The 22,853-nt window shown below is 38.7% G+C and overlaps 1 protein-coding gene across 5 annotated transcripts in view; it reads right to left on the minus strand.

Annotated features, from left to right (window-relative positions):
- SNCAIP (synuclein alpha interacting protein) overlaps nt 1-22,853 on the minus strand; it is a 145,494-nt gene that overhangs the window by 26,294 nt on the left and 96,347 nt on the right. For all 5 annotated transcript variants that reach the window (XM_077138829.1, XM_077138828.1, XM_077138830.1 and 2 more), the window contains exons 4-6: nt 14,990-15,858; nt 13,268-13,447; nt 7,133-7,246 (exon numbers count right to left, since the gene is read on the minus strand). In XM_077138829.1, the coding sequence (XP_076994944.1) occupies nt 7,133-7,246; nt 13,268-13,447; nt 14,990-15,858 (1,163 nt within the window). The remainder of the gene's footprint in view (nt 1-7,132; nt 7,247-13,267; nt 13,448-14,989; nt 15,859-22,853) is intronic.

The following is a 22,853-nucleotide window of genomic DNA, read 5'->3' on the forward strand; positions in this document are numbered from 1 at the left end:
AGAACCAAACTTTCTTACTTCAAGGCAATGTGGTTGCTACTGTGTTATACTGCCTCCACTTTTCAAGAATTGTATTATAAAACTTTGGTTTACGGAGATAACTAGCTTTTACTCTTAAGTTTGTAATCCTTCAACCATGCTTTCCTAATCCCATACCTCCTATAATCAACAGGTTGGCAAAAAAGAGACAAAATATACTGCCAAGTATAAAGCAACTTCACTGAAATCAGAACTTGGACCGTCTTGATTAGTTTGACCAAACGTGGTGGTATTTAAAGGTAAAGCTTTTTCTTCTTCCATTTTAAAGTGAGGGAACTCAGAGCTCTGAACATGAACCTTTCAAAAGTAAAGATATGGAGCAGCCAGTGTGTTTTGTCACAGTCCGTTTGCATTTTACCCACTGAGTCTTTTGTGGTATTTTCATGTTATACTTGGCTTTGGGAGAGAATGGGGGATGGGATTCCACTGCTTTAAATAGAAGAATTAAATATAAGTTAAAAAAATATGAAAGTGGTAAAAACAACAACATGAAGTTTAGTGGGTGGAATCTGACATTTAAAAAAATGATCATGTATCCGAAATAGCCCTGAACCTCTTCCTACCCTTTTAAAGTTTTTTTCCCCCCAGTTATTTGCTCAGACTGGTCATGAACTTTTATACTTCTCTAGATTAAATTTACCTTCACCTTCTGAACATGCCAACTAATCTGCTAACGGAATGTTGGATAAAAACAACCAACTGCTTTAATGTTTCACCCCCTGTGCCGGGGAGCAGGGCACTGTTTATGGAGGTATCTGAGACATCAGGGACAGACGGAACGTTTGCACCGCACTTTTTCCAAGTGAGGGAGTGGGGAGTAAGACCCCTAATGAGCGAGAAGAGAAAATGTAATCAGTGTCTACAACCTACCAAAAACACACCCAGGGAAAGCAGGGTGAGGGGTAGTTGTAAAAGCAGACAGACCTTGGTGAAAGTGAAACCATCAAGGGTCTTTACGAAATGAGGTGGAGCAGAGGCTGGGGACCAGGGCTGGGGGTTACAGGTAGGATAAGGATATGCTGATTTGCTTAACCCACTTTTTCAGAGGCAAACTTGGATAAAGCTGGAGTTGATATTTGGGCCAGAGCAAGCGATGTCTGTCATACATGCTTCAGACAGAACCACTTCCTTAATTTTTCCAATTTTAGATAAGGGGGAAAAAAAGGGATGACTTTGGTGACAGATGAATGCATCATGTGATCTTAACCCTTTAAAAGATTTGGATGAGTAGAAGTATCTCAGGATACGGGATATGATCAACTGGTTCGAAGTTGATGGCTAAAGTTTATGGAAACTTCAAGAGCGCGGTTGCCAGTGTACAGGAGAGCCCTGCCAAATGCGGAACAAATCTTCTACGGTGGGCCATTCTCCAGCATGTGGTCACTGGGCTTGTTCCATGATATGAAATCATTGCAACAAAATCGCAAAATGTGAACGATGTTAGGGAATCATCCAATTCAACGCCTTTATTTTACAAACCAAAAAACTGAGGGAAGGATAAAAATATATTCTGCAATATTCTAGCAGCTTCTTTCTTTGGCAAGTACATCTCAGAGGAGATGTAACCATTTAGAAATGTTTTATATGTAACTTACTGTCAGGCATATTTTCAGATTTTTCAAATCCAATTAAACATGATGGTGGATATGTCTATTTCATATGCACAGAAAATACCGTTCCTAAAATTCACAGTGTTTTCAACTTTTGTTAAAGGGATTGTAGGAAATGAAATACTGAAATTTATAAACAGGCAATTTTTCTCTTTTAGAAATCTGAGGGAAAATCCAAACACCTGAATTGTGCAGGGGTTTGATAACTGGGGAGAACAAGACACCATGAACTCTGTGGAAGGCAAAAGTTGCCTTGGCTGTGCACAGCTTTCCAAGTCAGTTTCATTCCACATTGTTACAATAATCTATCTTCTTTTCTTATGATGGCATGAATAATGCTTTCTTGCAATCAGAGATCTTCCTTAATTCAATAGGTGAAGCTTGCATAAAAGAGACATTAATTCCATTGTTAGAAAAAGACAGATCTTTGCCCAGCAGCTCAAATTCAGTGTTGTTTTCTGTGCTGGGCAGGTCACCTTAATAAGAAAGAGAGACCTGCCCTCTGAGGTATTATATGGAAACATAGAATATTCAGAGAAGTACTACCTAAAGTGGCTGGCTGACTATATACCAGGTCTTCTAGCTTTTGACATTTAGGATATCTGAGACGGACATGGAGATGGCTAAAATCCCCCGGATTTGGTCATAGCACATGGAGCATCCATTCTCGAAGAAACTGCTTTCTTCCTTGAGATGGGACATCTGCCAACAGATTCACCTCACCTATGATTTAAACAGTGACTTATTTGACAAATACCTAGTAAGGATGATAGAATAAATACAGCCATTTTTTTCCAAATATGAAAACCCTTGTTAGTGCATATGGGTATTAAAAGCTATGAAGCTGTGTCCACTTCCCTGCTTAGATCTTTAGCATTGTGTGTGTATGTTTATGGAAAGGAGATGTTAAAGGAAGAGTGTAGCTTCAGATCTTCATTTCTCCAGAAGTTTTGGCTCTCAGAGGACATCCACTGCAGTGACATGGGGAGACCTTCCCACATTATTTCTAATTCACAGAATGCCTCTCCAACGTACATTTCTTCCATCCACCTACACATGCCTCTATCCATTCAACATTGATTTGTTGACTGAAAACCTCTTTCGTGCATTAGTTTCCTCTTTCTGGGGATTTTCTGCTCTTTTGGCAACTAGTTTTTATGTTTTGTATTTTGTATATTCCTAAAGGCAATGCAGATTGTTTGAAGAGGCAATTAATATTCATAAGTTATGAGATTTTCTGGACAAAATCTAATAAAAAAGGTGACTGAAAAGCATGCCATAGGCTTATTGCTGGTATCAATAAATATCTCTGTAGTTTGTGGTGCCATCATAAGTTCTGAAGGAGTCAGCTTTTCTGTGATCATATTTCACCAAATCTAATACGCCAACATTTATAAGATTCATTCCAGTTGTTGAGATGCTAAAAAGTAAAAAAGAGGCCGATTTCATAATGCTACTTATTATAAGGTAAACATAGAATTCTGAGATGCTAAGATGTGGGGAAAAAATGCATCTAAGAATCTATTAAATAGGGTGAGGTTTAAGTAATTCTCTGCCAAGCTTTTCCTTATACTTCTATTTATGGTGAAATATATAAACTAAGTAATATTGATAACCATAAAGACAATAAATTGGAAGAGATCTAATAATCATAAGAGCCAACATTTATCTAGTGTCCACTGCAGGCAGTGGCTAGTGCTTTAGGTCTCAGAATAAGTCTATGAGGAAGGTACTATTATCCCAGTTTCACAGATGATGAAACAAAGGCCCAGGGAGATCTTTACTTTTTTAAGAAAATAAATTCATCCAAAGTCACACAGCTAATATATGGTGGGGCTAGGATTTAAATCCAGACAGCTTGACTCAGGAGTCAATGTTATTGTGAGTGTGAATATTCATTCCCAATCCTTCATTAAAGGATATGCTCCCACTGTGCCCCTTTGGGTCCAGAAATCACAGTTAACTCCCCATTGGCCTGTGGGCTTATGGAGCGCTGTGTTGGTTATGATTTTTCAAAGATCAGTCCTTGGAGAGCAGAAGGATACTGCTGCTAATCAAAGATCCTTTTATTGTGCAACTGCAGCACTTTGAGCATAGTTTAGTTACCTCTGCCCCACAACACTGAAACAACAAAGTCAAAGGAATATTTATCCCCCTTAAATAAATTGTGGAAAAACCACAGTAGCACAGGAACCTGTGAAAGCATCCCTCTCGTCAGCATGCCTATCATTGTTCATAAACATTAGTAGGAACAGCTGAGCCCTTTCTGTTTTTTAAGAAGTGCAATTTTTTTTTTGGTCTGACTTCAGGGCAAACATTTAAAATGAAGAGGGAACACGGTACAAACAAAAGTGCTCTCGGTAGGTGATTGATACCGTGATATAGGTTGTTTTTTTGTACAAGAATCTCCTGACCAAAAGTCATCCATTAGGATTCAGAAAAACAAAAACAAAACAAAACGAAACAAAAAACAAGCAATGATAGGTTTGATGTTGAAAGTAGGACAGAGCTCAGTAGACCAACGACCAAAGCCCAGCAGGCTGAAGGCTCTGGGCATTGGAGGGTGGAGACCTTGAGACAAACCGAATCTTCATGCTGTGAGTAAAACTTCCTAAGCCATGCAGGCCTGTGAGGACACCCCCACCTGTTACGTGAGTGTCCCGAGGCTGCCACCTCCACACTCTCTGGCCTAGTTCTAACAGGTAGAATCAGGCAGTGAAATAACTGCACCCTCTGAGCTGTCATGTGTCAAGAGGCGGGAAATCAATTTCTATCATCCAAAGTTCTATCACTCCATGGGACCACTGAAAAACTGCCGTTTACCCTGTGTTTAGAGTCTTTAAAGGTAATTTTTACAAGAAAAAGGATACAGATTGGGAGTCAAATGGAACCCATTCTCTATGAATCTATGTGTGGGGCAGGAGGCAACCAAAATACATTGGGAGGGTAATTTTCCTCTGTCTTATCCTTTACGGAGTTGTTTACTGAAGAAACAAAACCAGAATATACTGAGTTGCCTGCTTGATGTAGAAAAACTTGCATGTGCTGAATCCATTAGAAAACTGTTCAATAACAGTCTTCCTTGTGAAAATATTAGGCTTGTAATGGTTCCAAGTTCAGCATCTCCACAGGTTATCTGTTATATAAGTGGTCGCAGCGGTTGCAGGATGGCTGGGCAGAATTTGCAGTTCTAATCGGCTTCTATGTTTTCCACTTCGGTAGTTATGCTCTCCTAAGGCTGTTGGATTTCCCCATGTAGAACTGTACTTTAGCCATTAAAAATGTTTATTACCTTGAGATAACCTGAAAACTGAGCCTAGCATGTGACACAATGCTTCAAATAGGTCACAATTTCCTCTAGTCCAGTCAAGTAAGCCACACTATTCCTCAAGCAGTCCTGGAAAGGGCACTTTCTTTTGTTCATTCCCAATAGCTTCAAAATTATGAGAAACCTGCTGTGAGAGTTGAATAAAGAAACTGGCATATAGAAGCGACGTTTCCCAAGACAAAGAATGTCGAATGCCCAATTATTTACTTAGGGTCTCAGAACAGTGATATAATCCCTTCCTCCTTTTCTTTGGCAAGCTCCACCAAAAGCACAGGCAGCCTTTCCACTGATATCTAAAATTCTTAGTTAGGCTTTATATAAGCAAATGAAATCAGGGATATGAAATCATTATTCAGGCAATTTGAGAATAAACAAAATTCTGTTTTATGCTGAAAATGACTTACGAAGATTAGCAGTGTTCGAAGCCTGCCAGTTCACTTGAAAATTCTATTCTTCTCTTTGCCAGCATTAGCAAAAAAGATATCCTAGCAAATGCCTATAAACTATTACTGATAGTTTGTAGGACACCATGGCTGGGGCTAGGAAGTATAATACTCAGAGAAAAACTGAGTCATTCATACTATTCCAAAGACTGTAGCTTTTGCAAAATTTAAAAGTTCTTCCTGCTCCTTTGTCTTGACACTTACAAATTCAGCAGAGTTGTTCACTTCTTTGATAAGCTGTGTTAAAGTATTCCAAACATCACAATATATTCTTACATAAAATTGTAAGAACGCTTTCTTCAGCTTTATCAATGCCACTGCAAGTAACTGATAGAAGTTATCTGTTCAGATGGGGACAAAACACAATCTGGCCCTGAGATCACAGGATCTAAATTGAAATCCAGTCTTTGCTCTTGGCAATTAGACCGTGCACAAGTCACTTAACTTTCTGTCTTCAGGTTCATCTGTACGATAGAATTAAAGACAACAGGGTTTCATTGGGTTGTTTTGAGGAATACAGAATCCGACGGCATGGTGCCTGGCAATAGGAAACATTTTATATAAACTGAACTGTGGCACAAAATAAACTACTGGATAATGTAGCTCCTATAAAAGAATGACTGTGGTATTATTCTTGAGTCCATTTTTTTAAACTTGTGATTGTCATGCTTGAAAAATCATAATCTCTTGTTGACAATGCCACAATTTATTGCCACTGGGAAAGGTTATGAAGCCAAAGGGGATATGGTTATATGCATGAGAAGCAATTTTCTTTGCCACAAACAAATATGATTAAATCCATTTTAATAAAGTGCTGACTTTATTTTTTTTTAAGACTGAGATTGCCATTTTGTGGTTCCAATTCTTGAAGGAGAAGTTAGATTCATCCCTCTCAAACGGAAGTAGTGAAATTTTTAATTCCACACATTGGATTATGATTTGCACACATCAATTACTAACATTGGGATGTACTAATGTAGAAACTGTAACTCACAAAGCCATCTAGTTAGCATGGCTGCTTATCTTTAATGATCAAGTAGGTTTACCTGTAATGCCACAATAAATATTTTCTTCTTAATTTTGGGTTAAATAAATATTTTTTCATTTTACAAAAATAAAATGTATTTATTGCAGAATATTTGGAAAATAAAATACAGAAAACTACAAAAAAAATTTAAAAACTCCTGTAATTTCACCCTCAGCTATAACTACTGCTTTTCTAGTCTTATTTCCTATTTATCTTTCTCTCTCTCTAAAATTCAAAATTGGCACCAAATTACAGCAGCAGTTTTATATCATGCATTTTTATTTAATATTAAATAATGAACATTTTATCATAAATTCCAGCGTATGGATGTAACCTCATTAATTTATCCGTTAACCTATCTTAGAATATTTCTGTAGTTTGAATTTATCTTCATTAAAAAATGTGCTTGTATTTCAGACTGTTCCTTTCTATTGTTGAAAGTATTTCATTGTACAAATATATCACAATTTGCTTATCCATTCACTTACTGATGGACATCTGAGTTGTTTCCATTTGGAGGGGGTAAGTGCTACAGTAAGTATCATTGTATATAAAACTTTGGGTTCATTTTTGATGGTTTCTTAGGCTTGGATTTTGATGGAATAATAATCAAAATCATCAGTATAATAATAAATGCAAATAATAAATAATAAGTGTAAATAATAAATTAAAAACTCCTTCATACCTGGCCATAGCAGCCTGAGTAATGAATAAGACTTGGGGAATCCTTTGAACAGCTCAGTTCTGCTATGGCTTCTGTTTCGCTCACCATCCAGCGTACGCATTCCAACTGACCATTCTAGGTTTAAAAAGAAGAAGAAATTCAAGATTATTCAGGTTTGAAAAATATCTCACAGATGCCAATTTTCTCAATGGAAGAAATAATCTAAACGCTAGTGTTTATATCTGGCTTGATTTGCCTGTAGTTATGGCTCTAAATCAATTGCTGAATACTAAATACATTTTCATGAGTGATTTTAAAATCACTTTATTAAGGTAAAATTTTCATATTATAAAACACATCCTTTTCAAGCGCACATTTGAAAAAATACATACTCTTGTGACTACTGCTCGAATGAAGATGTAAAACATTTCTATCACCCCATAACATTTACTTGTATCCCTTTGCTCTCATCTTCTTCATCTTTGTCCCAGGCAGCCACTGATTTGATTTCTATCATTATAGATTAGAATATAAAGGTTTTTTGTGTCTGGCTTGTTTCACTCCGCATAATGCCTCTAAGATTCATCCAAGCTGTTGCTTGTTTTATAGACTGTTCCTTTTTATTACTGTAAGTATTACACTATAAGAACATATCACAATTTGTTTATCCATCTGCTTATTGAAGGACATATGAGCTGTTTCCATTTTGGGGGTGTACTATGAATAAAACTGCTAGGAGCAATCACATATGAATCTTTTTTGTGGATATATGCCTTTATTTCTGTTCGGTGAATAACCAGGAGTGGAATTTCTGGAACATTGGTATGTGCATATTTAACTTACAGGAAACTGTCAAACTGGTTTGCAACAACACATAAATGTTCCAATTATTACAAATTGAAGCCAACAAGTGGTATTGTCTGTTAATTATTTTTCACTTACAGTTCATAGGTAAAATAATTGAAAATTTTTTGAAAAGTAGGGAAATCATTATAAAAGAAGTTATTATTTAAATTTGTATCAATGATAAAACTATTGATACCAAAAATAAAGCATCTACAACTTTTACATATTTTGGGAAGCCTGAAAATGTCAAATGCTCAGCATCAAGAAGGGACAGTAAAGCAAATATGACCAGAAAAAGCAGAGGTAGGAATTTCTCAGTCTTTGGCGAGGGTTTTATAAAACTAGATAGTCTTCTCTTAATTTTCTAATTTTTTTAAATTTAAACTTCTAGCTTTATATTTTTTCATTGGGTTTTCCTATCTTTCAGGCACTCTTCAATGCAAGGGTTAAAAAACGTGATCGAGAACGTAAACAGTTTACTTCAGGCAATACGTATTACTAGAGGCTTTTCTCCATCATTTATAACTTGGTGATGAAAACCCAGACTCTGACTTGAATTTAAATCCTTAATCCACCACTTAGTTAAAACACGTGGACAAATTACTTCATCTCTCTAGTTCAGGTTATTGATTCCTAATTGTGTTCCACAGCAAACCTAATAACAACTCCCTCATAAGGTTACCAAGCAGATTAAATGGGATAATTTGAGTTTATTAAGCAAACAATATGCATTATCCTTGTATTATGAGATTGCTCTCTTAGAGCCTCACGATTACTCTCTAAGACAAATTAGACATTTTTCCGCCTTCCTGGTTTACACGGTGTGGAATCTTAGCATAGGAGAAATGAGCTGCTGTGGGCTTGGAGCCAGGAAGGCTTTAAGGAAGGTGACATTTGAGTATAACAGGGTTTGTTTCTTTATATATTAGAATCCTATTTAACGTCTCAAGGGAGAAAGCCTTTTCTAAAAGCAAGACAGGGGGGTCATCTGTTCATTCATCATCTACTCCTATTTGTGCAAGGAACTTCAAATGGTAACTCCCATGTACGTGCAGAGTCTCTTCTCTTCTCTTCTGATATCTAGCATGATCAGGTGTGTGCTGAGTAGTCTCCAGAAGTCCCCATTCAGATACATCCCCTTCCCTCTTCGCTCTGATTTCTGCCCTGGGAGGCTGATTGATGGGGGCTGGCTCTCTTGTCTCTGGCTTCTGCTTGGATTTGGCTGGTGGAGAACAGTGGCAGGAAATGAGGGCAGGAAAATGAACTGGAGGTGTCCTCGTTCGTGAGAACTTCTTAAAGGGGAAGCTCACATTTAATCTTCATGGTAACTTTATGACTAGTTACTATCATCTCTGCTATTCTACAGGGGAGGAAACTGAGTTCCTTGACCAGTTTCTTTGCAAAAGTCAGTCAGTACTTTTTACTCAGCTCCCTCTAACTCAGGTTCTGTTAATTTTTCTTTTCCCAGATCCTTCAGGTTTAGGTGTGGTATTGGTGCCCTGCTATTGACCAAAGAATATTGTACTATCTGTGGGCTGACTACACCCCACCAACCCTTTGGGGTATAATCCCTTCATTATAGACTTTCTTTCAATTACTCAATTTCAGCATGTTAAGTGCTTTCCTCTAGGATTAATAAAACATTGATGCCACACATTTCATTCCCTCTGAATGAAGGAGTGGCAGCCACATTTATTGAATGTCACTGAGCACTTATTAGGCAAAGTAGTTCACATTTGCTGGTATTTATTTTAAAATGTGAGATAACTCTGATTTTAGTAATTTCAGTCTTTTTTCTTCTTTCTTTGTCAGTCTAGTTAAAGGTTTGTCCATTTTTTTGGTTCTTCCAAAAAACCAATATTTGTCTCATTCATTTCTATGCGCTATTTCATTTATTTCTGTTCTAAATTTTTATTATTTCCTCCCTTCTACATGCTTTGGATTTAGTTTGCTCTTCATTTTCTAATTTCATGAGGTGGAAGACTGGGTTAGTTTCAGATCTTTCTTCCTTTTGATTATAATTATCTATAGCTATAAAATTTCCTCTAAGTGCTGCTTTAACTGCGTCTCATAAATTTTATTATGCTGTGTTTTTAGTTTCATTAATCTCAAAGTGTTTCTATTTCCCTTGTGATTTCTTCTTCGACCTACTGGTTCTTTATGAGTGTGTTATTTAATTTCCCCATACTTGTGACTTTCCCAAGTTTCTTTTCATCACTGATTCCTAATTGTGTTCCAGTGTGGTTGGAGAACATACTTTGAAAGGTTTCAGTCTTCTTAACTTACTAAGACTTGTTTTATGACCTACTGTATGGTCCCTCCTGCACAGTGTTCCATGTGCCTCTGAGAAGACTGTGTATTCTACTGCTGTTAAGTGCAGTGTTCTAGAGATGTCTGTTGGGTCTACAAGCTTGCAACATTTAAAATAAAATGCAGCTAGAAAGGCAGAAGGAAATATTGTATCACTATCATGAGTCTGAAAACAATATCATTTGCCATAAAGATAAATACCAAGAAAGCAAAAAATGATATTAAATTCTAGCAGATTATGCCTACTGAAGTCTTTGAGCTTGGGGTTGTTCATTTTTTGCTAAAAAAAAAAAAAAAGTATTGTAAGCTTGTGTGTTTGAAGTTATGTTATTACCAGATCAACACTTCCCCTTTGGGCTTAATCAGAAGGACTGAAAGAGAAATGAAAAGGGAATAAACATTACTTCATTTTAAGTTTGTTTAGCTCCTAAAATAATTGTTTATCCTGGCCCCCTTTTAGAAACTTCTCTCAACTCCTTTTTACTAATCTCTCTATTTTGCATAACCATACCCAAAGAGCATTCAGTAGTGCCCTGAACTCCCACAGTATCTAATGTTGAATCCTCCACAAAACACTCAATAAATTCTGCATGTAACTGGCAAGTATTTATTACCTTCTCTTTACCTATTAAGACTGGGGGAGATGTTCTTGGGCCTCTGTAGGACTTCAAAGCTCTTTTTCTCAGGTAACTTTTTCATTTGATACCTTGTCTCTGCCTCTGCTTCCTGTCAGCCAAGTAATATTAGCCAACTGACTTCTACCCATTTGTAACAAGTTTGTTTGTCTTTAATGACAGCAGAGCTCTGGGAGCTGTACTTAATGAGGTGAAACACCACGGATCAGTTACTGGTGTTAGGAGGTTCGAAAATGCAAGAAGGATGACTTCTTAAGGCTCCTGAAACTTTATCAGTGCCCAATCACAATTTACTGAATGGACTGAGGCATCAGGAGAGATTTCTGAAGGAGCTGGTTCTCCTTTTAAACTATTTCTATTTACTGCTTTTGTAAATTCTACATTAAATAAACAGAAGAGCAACCTCCATTTTTCAATTCACTGTCAAGAGGTAAAGTATGAAAAGCTTGAGACCCCAAAATCTGTAAAAGCTTATGAGTCTTATGGTTTTCATAGGTGTTTATCATTAAAAAGAACCATTAAAACAAACAAAATAACTGCTGTTTAAGTTTGTGCTCTGCAGGTTGCTAATACTATGCTCACTGCTGGAGTTTAGGAATGAATGAACACAATGTGGCTGTTGGCTGTCATAGAAAGAGATTACACTGAGGGATGGCTTAAGGACCATTTGCTTAGGTACCTTCCTACTTCTGAGGCACTCATTCTACCAAAACAAGTACTAGGGGATATCAATTAAAAAAGAACAATTCATTCAGCTATAGGAGATACTGGAAAATCTACCACTAGTCAGGAAAACTAAATGAGAATTGTATCTCATAAACACTAAAACGACAAGGTAAATGTCAAAACTCACTGGCATTGCAGGAATACTTTACTCATCCAGGACACATGCCCAGTGATGACCAGAACCAACCCCTGTGTTCCCCCAGAAACCTGCTGCAGGCCTGGATCCAGGAATTTCCTATTACTTGTATCGCTGATAAACTTATCTGTGTTGGCCACAGGCTACCAGCTCCTTAAGAATTGGGACTACATCTTACTCAAAGGTGTATTGCTGGTGCCTAGCACAGGGCCTGGTAGGCTCGGCACAGGTCATTGAGCTAAACCACCCTGAACCCTGCCATCACATGTGGTCTCTCTTTCTTCATGATGACCACTGGCCATCCTGGGTCAGGTTTTAATTTGTCACAACATCATTCACAACCAAAGGAAAATGATATCAACTGGAGTCACAGGTTACTTATTTTATGAAATATTTTCTATCTTTGAAGTTATACCTACACTCTGAGTAAAAGTAAATAAAATAAGAATTAAAAAATATATATATAAAATAACTTTACTGAGTGGTAAATGATTGAAATATATATTACAGATTTTCATAGGAGACATATTAGGCATAGGGCAGCAATTGCTTGTCTTTCCAATGTGACCTGCTCTTTCATGAATTCCTAAGTAGGTTTCATTAGTGAATAAGCAAGCTCCCTAGTAAATTTCAATATACTTCCATTTATAAAAATTATTATTCAGCTATCAGAAGACAAAACCATTATGCAAAACAAAGTACATATGCAAAAGCACAAGGTGCATTATATTTCATTGAACTTCACTCTGGCTTTTCAATAAATATGACTGCATCCTACATTTACTTGCCAAAGATTGTACATGTAATTTTAGTTTAATAGCTATTTTCTAGAAATGTGCAATATTTTGCAGGGACACTCACTGCAGGACCTATGTTCTCCCATACACTGTATCTAGGTTTTAACTTTATCCCAGTCGGCATTAATTTGTGTAGTTTTTGACAGCAAACTGTGATCTGCCAGAGTTAAACCCAAAATCAACACTAATATTCTAAACAATTAATTCCTGACACTGATGACATTTAAACTTCAGATGTGATCCATTAAAAGTCCACTTCATTACCTGAAATACTCTTGAGTGCATTATCTCTTAAAAATCATCTCTTAATCATCTCTTAATACACCTTTTCCTCATCTGTCCTGCTCTTTATACTCACTTCAGGGCAAAATGTAACAGTCTCTTGGAGATCCAGGTGTGGTTAAGAATCTAAATTTGTTTGAACAACACCAGTTCTTAGAACCACAATAGAACATTTTCCTTTCTTTTTATTAGCTGATTTGAGGCTTACCCTCGTTAGGCAACAAAATGGAAAATAGTCTCAAAATCTCAAAGCAGTTAGTGACCGAAACGATTTATCTCTTAAATGTAAACAATAAATTCATTTGTTGTTTATTTGGTAAATCAATCTCCTCTCGCTTTCCATTCCAACACTTTAGCTCACTAAGAATCTGAAAAAAACAGAAACCCAACTTTAAGTGGTGGGGGCCCCACCCGAACCAGTCACCTTGATGGCCAGGCCAGCGGGGGTCAGCTTCTCCACATTTCGCTCACTGAGGCAGTCTTCTCCCATCAGAGACGTGAGGTGCTGCAGACACTCGGCATGTCCCTGTGACGCAGCAATGTGTAAGAGATTGTTTCCGCTTTCGTCGTGAATTTTGTCCAGATTGTCGGCAGCTAAGTGTGGCTGCACAAAGGGTAAGAGAGAAAGCTTATGCCAACAAACCAGAACGAGATGCTGTGGGGATTTTACTCTGTACATGGGAAGAAGAGACGGGGTTCCAGAAGTTTTGGTGGCAGGCGCAGGGATCTGATGAATCAGTGTTCCTTACTATTAATTCTAATAACTTTCTGTTTCATTCTTTGTACACAATGCTTTGGAACCTGAGTTTTGAGACATAGCTGAGTGTGAGGCATGGAGACAGCCAGGGACAACAAGCTTGTGGAGGGTTCACACAACTGCAGTGACATTTATGGCAAACAGCAGGTCCACGTCTCTGTCTTCACTGTTGAGTGAACCAACCACGTGTCTCAACCATTAGCTTTGCCTTGAACTGTGGAAAACCAGCTTTCTCTGCAAACTATCAGGTGAGGGCTGAACTAGTGGTTCCAGAGTTTCCCTTACACACTTTTTTGTCCCCAAACTCCTAGGGGCATCTGGAGGCTTGGCTGGCCTTTGGTTTGCACATCTCTAGAGATGTTTAGTCCCCTCAGTATGGACTGGTTGACAGAGACTGTCGGGTGAATGGAGAGGCATTATCAACATGGACAGCAAAAGAAAGGAATGAATCGAAGCGAAATAGAGAGAGTGAGCCAGAAAGAATGGAAAAGACATTTTTTTTCAAGTGAAAAGATTTTTATTGCTTTGTTAGTAAAATTGTTCAATTGCTAGTAATATTGCCCAATTTCAATGCACTTTTTGATAATAAACCAAGTCCATTGTACTTATATAGGTATGCCTTCCCACTAATTAGAATCACATTGACAAAGAGAATGATTTTCTTGACTGGGACTCTAATTAACATCGTAGCATCAACTCAGGCTTGCTACTGTTTGATCCAAGTCTGGAAGTGAGAAAAGAACAACGCAGGCAGATGAAATGCTATCTCAGTTAAGCTCTCTCTTAGACTTTTTTCTCACATCATCTCACTCTGTGTCAGGAGTCTTTGGAAAAGCTTCTTCAGGCTCCCTACACATGCAGAGCTGGAACCCAGTAAAAACTCTATGTGGGTCAGAGGGCAATTAAGCTGTAAGGTAAGGACCTATCTGCAAATGTTTTTCAAACATCCTGGTCTGACTCTCCTGAATAATGACTAGAATGAAACAGAAGACCCTCTGTTCACATCTCTGGCGGGTCTGCCATCAGCAAGGAACTGACATCTCCACAAATAACGGCGTGAGAAAGTTGGGATCGGTTTGAAAAGCAAATAGAAAGACATTAAGATTCAAGTTAAAGAAAGTGCTGAGCCTGCTTTGTTTTGCTTTTGTTGAAGTGTCCTTACGCCCGTTGAATTAATGCACAATTAATTCTATCGCCATTTGTCTTCCCCCACAGTAACCTTATGACTTTTATTTCTCAACTCAAAAATTCGCATCTCCCACCTTAAACCACAGATAAAAATTAAACTAGAACCAGCAAAATGCATCCTTGCCCTGCTACTATTGGACGGAGCCGATAAAACGCAATCTCTAAATGATCAATATGCATCAGTAACTGGATTATACTTACCAGGAGAGATATCTGTCCTTCTTTAACGATGTTCAAGATGCTTTTTGCTTTTTTCAGAAACTCACTTGTTTCTTCTGGGCCTTGGGAGCTGGTCCAGTTCAGGCCACTAATCTGCTCTTCCGGTTTGGGTTCCGTGGCCGAGGGCTGCAGATGGAAAGCCCTGAGCTGACAGTCCGGCACTGCCTTCTCAGCCTTTCGGCCATGAGCATCGCCAAAGGTCTTGTTCAGCAAGTCCTTACTCTGACTTTCGGGCTCATACGCGGAGCCACACTTAACCAGAGGGGGCAAGCTCTCGGGCTCTTCGGCGGAAAGCTTGTGCTGGTCCTGGATCACAGATGACGCTTTTCTCAGGTGAGGGCTTTTCACGGGCGAAAGCACGCAAAAGGGAGCCCTGCTGGATGGGGAGTTCTCAGCACTCCCCGTAGAACAGGCTTTGCCAGAAAGGCCATTGGTGGTTGTGCATAAACCCAAAATTCTTTTTTCTGAAGTCGCCTTGGTAAAAGAGGCAAGCTGCTGGCTGGATTTAATGTAAGGCACGTCCAGGATTTCATCCATGTCGAGGTCGTAATGCTCCAGTTCGCCCAGCAGCGTGCTGGGCTCGGAGGTCTTCCCTGGCAGGCTGCCCTTTCCATCTTCAGGGCCGAGCTCCTCAGAAGGGGGCTGTGGATCCAAATCACCCCCTTTTGGGTGCTCCACCTTCTGGCTCTTTTGTTCATCATTTTCATTGTTCTCCAGAGTCTCTGGCTGATGTTTCAGTGGGGAAACCCGCTTCACTGGGCGGAACTTGCTGTATACATCAGCGATCCCTGTGGGCTTCTGCGTGTTTGTAATAAGAGTTGAGACGCCGCAATTCCAGCTAGAGTTAGAAACTATTTAAAAGAAAAAAAATTAAAACACGAGGACCATTACACTGAAATGCTGAACATTATCTTGGCCATACAGGCAAACACAGTTCGCTCAAGTTATGCTCAAATTAAGCCCCTGTACAAGTGGGATGATTTAGAGAGGACTTGGCACCCTTGAAACAAGTGTTTCATACCTATCACTGGACAACAATGAATGTCAAAAGAAAAAAAAAAAAAAGATGAGCTATGAACTCAACATTAATTAAAACAGCTAAAGGAAAACCAAACCCAGACAGTTCATTTCCTGGATACATCCACCTCCCTGGCAGTATTTCAATACCTGCCACTACCCTGAAAACGGCCAGTCCAGCAGAATTAGAGGACAGGATTCTCAGTGTTAAATAAATTTCCAAACTAATTTAAGGAGCTAAGGGATGTGTGTTGTGTGCATACACAAACACACGATTCTTGAGAATGCTTAAGAAGACCCATATCATAAAAATAAATAAATAATAGGGGAACATAAAGGGTAAAAACTGGGTAGATTGAAATACTGTGGGTCAATGAGAGGGAGAGGTAAGGAGTATGGGACATAGGAGTTCTCTTTTTTTCTTTCTATTTCTTTTTATGGAGTGATGCAAATGTTCTAAAAATGATCATGGTGAAGAACACACAACTATGTGATGATATTGTGAGTCACTGATTGAATAATATGGTTGGACTATATGTGTGTGGGTACATTTCAATATTATATGTATTTTTTAATATTAAAAAAGTCCCATATAAAAATATAAAGAAGGGGTAAATTATTTAATATTGGGCAAACTCAAACTGTGCCCTGTTGGATTATTCGCTGGGTCTCTTGTTAGGTGGATTATAGAATAGAACAGAAAAGAATAAAGTGGTCAGAAGTTGCCTGGGCCAGGGAAGAAAAGCCATGGCTGGCTTTACCCTACCCTAGACCAAACGTTCCAGTTAACCATTCTACAGAGGTCTTTCGTGATGCTTTCTGGAACATGGCACAGCCACATAATGAACTACCAACCCACCGCAGAACATGTTCTTTATGACTTCATACTCCCCTCCATAGTTGGGGAAGCTGGAAACAAATAGGATGAAAAAGAAGTTGCAGGGACACTGGGTGGGAAGACTGGGTTTTCGTCTATTCTGTGCTAAGATTAGGTAGAGATTGCATGTGGGTTTGGATTTAAGTAAGTGTCTGAGATGGAGTGCAAAGTGAAACAGATAGACACATCTGGAGACAAAAGAATCCCCACCTCTCCTGGTTAGCCTCACATTAGATGAGGCTGCTGCTTCTCCTCTTGAGACAGCCTAATGGAGCAGCAATTGTCTCCTCAGACATGATAATATTACAGGGCCACTCCCCTGACCAGACCCTTGGGAAACCCCAGGCTACTGATTTATGAGCTCCTATTCCCCATTCCACTCAACTGACACCACCTCCTACCAAAGAGGTGAGATTTCAGGGTCTGCCCTCCAACTGGGGACCTCCCATCTAACTCCCTTTCTGGGAAAATAGCAGGTGCGAAATATTTAACTGGAAAGCATGTGTTTGTTATGTTCTTTGTTGTTGGGTTCAACCAACAAAGCACCTGGTGTGTACTCAGGTCTGTAACTTCTGTGACAGTTCTAGGCTACTATTGATTCTTGGGGCAAAAGTGGCATTCAAGGTATTAAATGGTCTCTAAATTTAGGACACTGGTCATTCTTCCTCCTTCTGGGTTGTGTTCTAAAAGGATTCAGAGAAGTTCTGGAGCCACGCTAAGGAGATGAGAGTGTCCTAAGTATGGATGCCTCGGCAGGTTCCTTCTACTCTGTGGACTGCAATTTTGCACAGAGTTTCAGAAGGACTCCACTGAACAGGCAGCCTCTAAGGCTCTCCTGGCTCTGGCATGCTAGAATCTAAGAAGACATTTCCATGAGGTGTGGAGGGAGTGCTGGATTCTCTCTCTACTCAAGAACAGGCATAATAGAGTATGTTCCAGAAGGGAAGAAAGGCATCTAGATGCTCGCAGTCTGCTGCTTCTCTTCCCTCTTGCGAGCCCTAGTTCTTAGATGTACACAGATGTGGCACAGGGTAGACAGTGAACAAAGTTAGTATTTTAATTTGACTCTTATGTTGCACAATGCATAAGATCTATTTTTAAATGCCCAGAGTGGGTCCTTCTGAGGGGTTTGCAGCTAATTTCACAGGGGACAAAAGTCCTGTGAATAAACCCAGAGGGGTGATAATCATCAAATAGAGTGGGATTTCTAGAGTTATTTATGAAAGGCAAACGCACGAAGGCAAAGGCTAATTCCATTTGGTCATTACAAATGATAAAAGTTTTTTTATCTTTTATATGTCTCTTTCTCCCTAAAAATGTGAAGCTGTGAACAATTAATGTCTGCCAGAAATTTCTGCCAAGCCTTTCTCTCTTTCTTTCAAGAACATATGGCTACTTTTTTATTCAAAACAGAAGGGAGATGGTGGATATAGAGTTTATAATGTGTAAATATGCCTTTAATTTGATTGATCAGTTTTCTGAAATGCTCCAGATGCAGCGGGCATAAATATATATATATATATATATATATATATATAAAAAATGTCATTTCTGAGACGCTTATTAGAAAGTATTGTTTGCTAATATATTGCCAACTACCTTGATTTCTTTGGAACTTCTTGAAAATGTGCATTCAGGATGCAATAAAAATTTTTAAAGCTACATAACTTGGTGGGTCAATACAATGAGTGCATTGTACCAATATATTTATGTATTGTAGAAAGTCGTGGGTTCAAAGGGCTACTCTTTTATGTTGGCTTTATTTACATGTGAAATTTTTTCCAAGTGATACAGGGAAATGGATACCATATGTTTCCCAGCTGTTTTGTTCTAACAGAAGCCATTAAGAATGCTCTATGGAAATGAATTCTGTCTGAGTCTTATGAAAACACTTTCCACAGAAGGGTCTAAAAATGAAGACGGGACATCAACATTAAGGCTTGTTGTCCCTCCCCTTATTTGAACCTATGATTCATTTTTAGGCTGAGAGTTAAATCTATGATTTCGACTTTGGGACTGACAGCCAAGAAAAAAGATCCCAGTTGTGAAAAATGCATTATGTAACAGGCTTTCTTGAGAATGCTCCAATTTATTGCTATATCATATACTCATCTGAGAGGAAGGACACTTTTCTGTTATATACAAAAGACAAAACTCAGCTAGTTTATTTCTCCTCCACTAGACAAATGGGCATTTTAAGCACAACTAGCTTTAATAACAAAGCTATTAATGATGGTCAAGATTTTCACTTCTAACTCTGTAAGTCTAGCAAAATTTTCAATTAATTAACTTTTGTTCTACTCTAATGTTACACAGTAAACTTCTCATGATAAATGGAAACAAACTTCAGACTAACTATGGTTACTAGAAAGATTTTGAGGCTAAATTTGTTTTCTGGGAATCAGGAATAAGTGCTTCACATGTTGACAAAATTTAAATCTCTGAAAAGTTTATCTGTCATCTGATTAGATTTTTGCAAGCTCTGAGAGAACAGATCTAATTATCTTTATTCCTCAAAGTGCACAGAAAATTACTTTACATAAGCAGGTTCTTAATGACTTTTTTGTTGAATGGGTTCATTTTTCACATTACAGTCAAGTAAACTTGTCTAATATGCTTAAACCTAGCTATGTGATTACATCACAACTTTTCTAAATGGTCAGTAGGTAAATGAAAATGCAGTAGATATTGTTTATAGGCCACAATCATCTTCCTCCAATCTCGTTGGCCACTGGAATGCCTCTGGGCTCCAGCAACATGCTTCCAATGGCCAGCTGACTATCCCTACCTGGCTATTTATTCAACAAGCATTTACAGCCGGCCCAGAATGGGCAAGGTTTTATGACAGGCAGTGTGTTCCAACAGAGGGGACTTATCCCTCTCCACCCCTGTCCATTTCCTCCCCATCATGTCCCTGCCCCAGCACATGCACCTTCTACTCCCCCCTTCCCCAAACACATTCCTTGGCCTGCGGTCTTGGCCTGGGCAGTCACATCACCATCCGTGCGTCTCCAGGCAATGCATGTCCCAGACATCCCTGCCCCCTGCCCCACATCCCTCAGGCACCAAGTCCTGCTGTGGCTTCATCCTCACCTGTATCCTCATATCCTCTCTCACTAACACTGCCTGGGCCACGCCCAGAGTCTCTCCATGGCCCAGCAAGGTTGTCCCTGCTTCCCTTGCTCTCTTTACAGCCCTGAGTTATCCTTCATCAGATAAACCTGATTTTGTCACTTTTTTTAGCTCAAAATTCACAGGTGGCCCTGCACTACTCCTAAAACAACATTTCCCCAAATGTGGGAAGCATATTCCTACAGGATCGGCAATTGGGTACCATCCACATACCTCTGACATAGAGTGAGAAAGTTATTCACCTTTCAATTCTCTTTCTTCTTCCTAATTAATTTACAGCATCTCAGTTTGGTGCCAGAATGAATGAACTCCTCTTCATAATTTACCAACCTCCCTTTATGACAATGAAACTGCAGGATGCAGGCTGAGACTTTCAGAGGCAAAGATATAACATGAATGTTTAATTTCACAATACTCACCACTTAAGTATGACTTATCTTGAATTCACTGTAAGGGACACGGATTTTCTATTATCAACCGTGGCAAAGTTTCTTTTAGAAACAAATGTTTAAAGGTGAGTATTGTTAGAAAAATATATTAACTAAATAATAGTACAGGTGGTATAAAAAAAATAACATAGGTAGACCTTGGGTATAATACAAGTTTGTAGAAATGATGCATGGATTACTAAGGCTTGGGAAACTCTGGCTTTCAGGATAATGGCTAAATTCTTAAGCATGGTATACAGCAGTTCTTGTATGCATTTTATAATCTACTTTCTCATCTCATCTCAACTCATTCATTTTTTTCCTCTACCTCCACTGCTAACTTCATCCTTTCTGGACACACCATGTTCATTCTTTATTGCTCCTGCTTTGGTGCTCGCTCTCCCCCTCCTATAATACCCTTGCCACCTTTTCTGCCTGAGACTTAGGGTCCTTGACAAGATCCAGCTTAGGTGTCACCACCTTGGGACAGTGTTCCTCTGACTCTCCAAGGGAATAGCTACTCCTTGCTTCTTAGTACCCTGATAATATCTGCACATATCTAGGGTTGGTCATTTCTGAAGCTCTGTTCCAAATATTCACGTATGTGTCTATCTTGCTTTCTCTTTGCTTTGAACTTACTTGTGTTTACAATGAGCCTTCTGTCTAGCATAGTATCTGGGAGGTATTGGGGTGCAGTGGCTAAATCAAGGAAGGAAGGGCGGATGGAAGGAAGAAAGGAAAGAAGGAAGACAGTAAGCTATTGAAGATGTTCAGACATATGTTTAGATGTGCTGCATACTGAAATATTTTCCTATACTTTCTACAAGTCCTAAGCCTCAGTTTTCTCATCAGTAAAAGGAAAGGGTTAGACTATATGATTGCTAAGGTCTGATTCGCCCCCATAAATTTCTATGACTATATGGAATGTCTACAAATAACAGGGCTCTTTATTCTGAGTGACTCACTATGAAACACTATAATTCTTCTAGATCCACATCTTTCACCAGATCCTCACTAATTTATAATTATGAGGCTAAGCTGATTGCTGACACAGAACAATTCTTTGGCTCTTGGGACTGAAAAATTAGTATTTTCTTAGGAAGATAATGTACAGTTTGCTCTTGCAATGGTGGATCCAATTTTTAAGACTGAACGTCATTACTGGCTCCCAAAATGCCTGTTTATTTTCTTCTAAATATGGAGTTATCTTTCCATATTAAAAAGAGTAGCTTTAGACACTAATAAGAGAGAAAACAGGCATATCTTTAGAGTGAAATGGTGCTTCTCTACTGTTTCTTTTGTCAAAAATTAAATGAATTCTATTTTCCATAAGACAGAGTGGTCAGCTTCAGCTGTAACTGGCTTAAAGTATATATAAGAGCACATTCCAGAGTCACTGGAGTAGAAGGCACCTCTATGGACATACCTTCGAATTTCTCCAACTTTCATTGCATTTCCTTCCTTTTTTTTTTTTTTACCCCAAAAGGGATGACATTAATGAAAGACTTGGAGTGTCAATGCTAAGCATCCCAGTTTCAGGTTCCCTAATCCAGTGTAAACTGAAATCTATAGTGGAGCCATTTATTGCAAACACCTCAGACTCTGCAAGAAGTGATGACAGGTGGCTTATACTATCTCATGACAAGGGGAAGAAGCACATGTAGTCCAAGGGAGGACTACTTGCTAGACGCTCTTGGGTACTGCCCTTGGAAACGCATCTGTAACCTGATCCAAGAAGGGAATGAGTTAACACTGGGCTTGGAGCATTGTGTCAGGCGCTTTATGCCAGGAAGAGCAAACATATGCGAGAAATGCATATTTCTGGAATGTTTCTGCAGGGTTGGTGGCTCATCCCTTTCGATGATACCATAGAATCCTATGGACGGTACCGTGAAGACTAAAGGGGGTTGGTACAGAGCACTTCATTATTATAAAAATATTAGCCAATGAACTGTGCACATTAAGATGCTAAAATACTATGGGACTTTTCCGTTCATTGACTTGGGTTCTAAATTTCCTGACTTTAAGTGGCTACTGATCTCAAGCAGCTGTGTCAAAAATGTTGGATTCATGTTTCATTATCCCCAGCCCTGCCTAGAATTTTTGACCCACTTAACTTTTTTGCTCTTTCTGCTCCCATTTCTTTGTTCTGAGAAAACTCATTTAAACACTCAAGTAAATTTAAACATTTACTACCTTGGATAGAAGAGATACTTTTTTTCACCAAAAAGGCATATTCTATCATGAAATCAGACTCAGTATTTTGACAAATTAAAACTTTTGGATTTCAGAAGCACAGTTCACATAGGATTGCAATTGTTGGGTCTGAAAAAAGCACATGGTTAAAGAGTTATTCTGTCATCTAAAAAGTATGCTGACCTTCACTCTGACA

The sequence above is a fragment of the Tamandua tetradactyla genome, chromosome 21 (genome assembly GCF_023851605.1).
Source record: "Tamandua tetradactyla isolate mTamTet1 chromosome 21, mTamTet1.pri, whole genome shotgun sequence".
NCBI classification, from domain to species: Eukaryota; Metazoa; Chordata; class Mammalia; order Pilosa; family Myrmecophagidae; genus Tamandua; species Tamandua tetradactyla.